The sequence below is a fragment of the Stenella coeruleoalba genome, assembly GCF_951394435.1.
Source record: "Stenella coeruleoalba genome assembly, chromosome: 3".
Lineage (NCBI taxonomy): Eukaryota > Metazoa > Chordata > Mammalia > Artiodactyla > Delphinidae > Stenella > Stenella coeruleoalba.
Genome location: NC_137148.1, coordinates 167,735,123 through 167,740,433, shown reverse-complemented (window position 1 = coordinate 167,740,433; position 5,311 = coordinate 167,735,123). Strand labels below are relative to the sequence as shown.

The following is a 5,311-nucleotide window of genomic DNA, read 5'->3' as shown; positions in this document are numbered from 1 at the left end:
AACCTCTCTCTGCAGCCTCACCCACTTCTCCATCAGGCACTAAAGCATCCCACCAGGTCCTCACTCTCCCTGCTACACCTCTTTCTGCTTCCACCCTGGTCTCCAGCCCAATTCCCACTCCACCCGCGCCCCTTCCCCTGGGGATGGCGGAGACACAGGATAAATTAGAGGAAGGAGTCACCCAGGTCAGCCTCCTACCTCCAGTCCAAGAACTTTTTTCTCCTCCCCAGGGTCCCCAGGCAGCCATGGATGTGGGTCTCTTGGTCCCGCCAGATGTACCCCAGGGTTGCGGCAAAACCCTGAGGCGACCGTGGGGCCGGCGTACGGCCGTGCGTCGGCAGCGGGAGTTCATGCCAGAAGAGAAGAAGGATACGGTTTACTGGGAGAAGCGGAGGAAGAACAACGAAGCGGCCAAGAGATCCCGGGAGAAGCGACGTCTCAATGACGCGGCCCTAGAGGGCAGGCTGGACGCATTGCTCGAGGAGAACGCTCTGCTCAGGACTGAGCTACGGGCTCTCAAACATCGCTTTGGCCTCCTGCCCCCCACTGGTGGTACCTGGACCCTGCCCACTCTGCTATGGGAGTCGCCCTGGGCTGGAGACCCCCACCCTAGGGCTGAACAGCTCCCCTCTCTTCCCGCTTCCCATGGCTGCCTCTTGAGACCGTGTTCCTTGGACGCTGGGGTTCCAGGATGCTGGGGCTGCCTAGTGGCTGCCAGCTGGACTGGCCTGGCCACTTCCCCCAGGTCCCTCCAGGACCCTGAACCCCCTACCCCCGAGAGAATGGACATGGCCTTGCAGAGTTCCCTTCCAGCTGCCTTCTTCAGCTGTCACCCCCTGGATAGACATGAGGGGCCCAGACCCGAGCTCAGGCCCTGCTGGGGGCTGTGGTCACCCATACCCCCTGGTTGCCGGGCCTCAGGGTGCTCAGATGTGTTGCTGACGCCCAGTGTTGATCCCGTGGGGTTGCCTCCTGGGGTGGCCTTCCCGGTCCCTGGGAAGGATCCAGAGGGTCTGGCTCAGCCCTCCCTGCCCCACAAATTGCGTATCAAGCCCCAAGCCTCAGGCAGAGTACCTTGGGGCTGGGGGGGTGGCTGGGCCCCCATCTGAAAGCTTCTCCTGGGCAAGGCCAGGCCTGCCAGGGTGCAGGGGGGGCTGATCGTGGGTTTGTCTGGGGGTATGAGTGGCTTGGCCTTGACCCAGCTCCCAAGACTGGGAAAGGCCTGTGGGAGGCCGTGGGTGCCCTGGCTGGGGGGAGGGTCCACTTCTTAGTGTCCAGACCAGACCTTTAAGAGGAGAGGCTGGGGTACCTTGGATCATACCATGGCTCCTATCCTGCCTAAAGTATTTGTTTTGGGTAGTCATTTTTTCTTCCTTCTTCCATTCATCCATTCATCCACCCACTCATCCATCCAACCACCCACCCATCTACTCATTTGTCCATCCATCCATCTATCCACCCATCCATCCTTCCATCAGGCCATCCATCCATCCATCCATCCATCCATCCTTCCTTCCATCCATCCATCCATCCATCCACCCACCCACCCATCCTCCATCCATCCTTCCATCTATCCACCCATCCATCCTTCCATCAGTCCATTTATCCCTCTATCCATCCACCCACCCATCCATCCTCCATCCATCCTTCCATCTGTCCATCTATCCATCCATCCATCCTTCCTTCCATCTATCTATTCAGCCATCTAACCACTCAGCCATCTAACCACATCAACTCACCCAACCATTCTCCCTTCCTTCCTCCCTCCCTTCCTTCGTTCTTTCATTCGTTCGTTCGTTCATTCATTCGTTCCTTCCTTCCCTCAATCTATCGATCCATCCTCCCAACCACTTTGCTATGAATCTACACACCTATCCATTCATCCATTTATCTATCTACACATATGTCTATCCATTTGTCGATTCTTTTATTCATTTAATCACTCATTCACGTGCTCATTTGGTTATTCATTCATTCATTCTCTCACTCATTTATTTACAATTCATAGTGCCCAACTTAGTAACAAGCGTGAGGACACCTTCCTGGCTTTGGGGTTCCTGTTCTAGGGGGGATGATGGGGGGCTGGGAACAGACATACTGAGGGCCATACTTGAAGGAGGACGTACTGTCTCAAGATGTCTGACCCCTCATTTCTTAGGGTCCCCTTGGGGTGCTTGCTTACCACCCAGTTTGGGGATCAGACTTATCCAGTTCAGATGGCTTTCTCTGTGTGTTGGGTCAGGGCCTTGAGCCATTGGAACAGGCCAGCAATATCTGAAGGGGGGGAGGGTCAGTTTTCTCTCTGTCCCCAGCTGCTTGTGCCCCTGAAGACCTCTCAGCCCCAGCATACACAGTCCCAGCTGGATGGGAGAAAAGACCACTCTCCAGGTACCCTGGAGCCCCCAGAGCTCACCAAAACCCCTTCCCTCATCAGTCCTCACTCAGAACCCTCCTCTTTTTTTTTTTTTTTAAAAATCATTTCAGAGCATTTGTTAGATTCTGGTTAAAAAAAGATCCCAGCTCCAATTGTGGGGAGAGCTGGGGTGGGGTGGGGTATGCCTCTGGGCTGGTGCAGCCGCTGAGCACTGGATGTCCCTGGTCAGCCAAGTCATTGGGCCATGGGTGCACCCTCCCCCCTCTGCCCTTACCAGGTTTGGAGGCTGGGCTCGTTCTCAGCCAGCCCAGTTTTATCATGGTCGCAGCACAGGGCACCCTGCATATCACGGCCTGGCCCTCCTCTGCCTGTTCACTCCTTGTTCTGGTCCCTCACCCATTCTCGGCCCTCCAGTGGGAGAAAACAAGTACCCAGCCAGGTCTCCCATCCTGCTGGTCACAGCTGCAGCAATCAGCCATGGGGGCCTTGGTGGGCACCTGACCTTCTGAGGACCTGCACTGCCAGTTCAGCTGTGCCCCTGAGCGAGGGTGGGGGGGCGCCCAATGTCCTGCCTTCTCCCCCACCTTTGGGCTGGGATTGGAGACTTACATCTCCCAAGAATGTCCTGGGGAGGCAAGAAGGAGGGCTGCCTGGAGGAGGCAACTCTGGCCTGTCCCTCCTCAGCCAGCACGCACAGCTGGGAGGGGGTAGACTGGAGGTGCAGAGAAGCCAGTTCTCAACACAAAGATGCCACACAGGGACTTCTCCGGTGGTCCAGTGGTAAAGGATGCACCTTCTAATGCAGGGGACTCAGGTTCGATCCTTGGTCGGGGAATTAAGATCCCACATGCTCTGGGGTAACCAAGCCCAGGCGCCACAACTACTGAGCCCGCCCGCCTCAACTAGAGATCCTGCGTGCCACAAAACTATAGAGCACACGTGCTCTGGAGCCTGCGTGCCACAACTACAGAGAGAAAAGCCTGCACACCACAACTAGAGAGAAGCCGGTGCGTCGCAATGAAAGATCCCACGTGCCACAACTAAGACCCCCCCCCAAAAAAAAAGATGCCACACAGTTGTGGCTGATCCTGCCTAGAGGATTTTAGTGCAGCCCTGGCCCTGGAAATATTAAAAAATGATAACAAGGAGAGGGAAGGACAAAGTGGGGGCATAGCATCTTGCTGCTGGGAGATGTGGGTAGCTTAGTGCTTCCTCTTGGTGATTCCACCCACCAGGTGTGTCTAAAGTGTCTGGGCCCAGCTTACTCACATCCCATGGACTCGGGGGTGGGGATTGGCTGCCCTTGGGTGACTCAGGCCCCTTTTAACCTTCCTGCTCCAGTTGAAAAAGCCTGGAGAAGGATCTGCCTAAAACAGATCATAGAATTTTGACATCAGGAGGGGCTCCAAGAATCTAGTGATGAGTGGTCATCCAGTCTCTACTTGAATTCCTCTAAGGATGGAGAACTCACTTCCTCCAAAACCCCATCACCATTCCTTCTCTAGAGCCAGAACCCACTTCTTGCAAACTTCTATCTCTGATCCTATTCTTACCAAGGGGGAGCCATTCAGACCCCCTACCCTCTACCTGGAGGTGGCTGGTGGAGCCTCCTGTTCCTCTTCTCCGAAGTAGAGACCATCACACCTACCTCAGATGGTTTGAGAAGTTTAAAGCTCATTTACTGTGTGCATAGCATTTCATACACAAGTGCCTGACAAATATTAGCTCCTCTCTCCTTTTCCTTTTTAGAAAGCACTCATGCTCCCAGCCCCAGAGTAGTGCTGTCTTCAGGGGAAATGTCCTCTCATTCTTCAAAATTGTTTCCCTTCACTCTGGCCTGGCTCTTATTATTTTTTTGTCAATGCTGTTTATATATGATTGCTCTTGGAACTGAGTATGAATCATTTCTGCATTCATCACATACATATATTTTTTCAACAAATATTTTTTGGAGCTCCTACTGTGTGTAAAACAGGAACTGGATGAGGGAAAAAGTACTCCACACTGAGGAATTTGTAAGTGGAAACTTGCACAAATGTCTAGAATGTTCACCCAAGACGTGTTGATTACTGTCCTCCTGTGCTGGGCTCTGGGACCACAGGTGTGTCTTCTGCCCTCTGAGAGCCAGTGGGCATCTGGCAACCTTGTGTGTGGCTGCCTGGGAGCTGCTGCTATAAGAACTATCCAGTGCCACGTTCCACCCTGGGGCATCCATGGGTCCCTTGGGTCATGTCTGTCACACCGTGATTGACTCGGGGACTGGATTTTAGGACCCTGTGCAACTACATGTTATGTTTCCTCTTCCACCCATCCTTGAAGGCTGGGGAGATTTCTTTGGCTATCAATGCAAGAAATTCCCTTCCTGCTTCGGGTGTGTCTGGCTCAGGTTGAGATTGCAACAGACGTTGAATGAATGAAAGTTTCTGCCCACGGAGTTGGTGATTGCTGGGGGCAGAGATAAAATGAGTTGAAGATGCTGATCAGACCATGTTTATCTGTCTTGTCTGCAAAGATTCACAGACACATCCTGGCTGAACCCTGTGCTACCTGGATCTTTGACACTCAAGTCATTATCCACCGACTAGCAGCATCAGCATCACCTGGGAGCTTGTTAAAATGCAGACTCTTAGACCCCTCCCAGAATAGGTAAATCAGAACCTGTATTTTAATAAGATGCCCAGAAGATCCACATGCACATTGAAATTTGAAAAGCATGGATCCAGAGTAGGGGGTTGGCAAACTCTTCCTGTACAGAGGGGCCACAGAGTTAATATTTTTGACTTTGTGGGATGGCCACTGTTGCAGCTACTCCATCTTTTCATTGTAGCATGAAAGCAGCCGTAGACAATATGTAAATAAGTGGGCGTAGCTGTGTTCCAATAAAACTTTATTTCTCAAAACAGGTATAGCCAGATTTGGCCCATGGGCCATAGTTTG

At 53.0% G+C, this 5,311-nt stretch overlaps 1 protein-coding gene across 1 annotated transcript; it reads left to right on the top strand.

Moving 5' to 3' along the window:
• Nucleotides 1-245: 245 nt before the first annotated feature.
• NFILZ (NFIL3 like basic leucine zipper) lies at nucleotides 246-1,109 on the top strand (the record flags this gene model as incomplete). Its single annotated transcript, XM_079915626.1, has 1 exon — nucleotides 246-1,109. The coding sequence occupies one exon, from the start codon at nucleotides 246-248 to the stop codon at nucleotides 1,107-1,109; it is 864 nt and encodes a 287-aa protein (XP_079771752.1).
• Nucleotides 1,110-5,311: the final 4,202 nt, after the last annotated feature.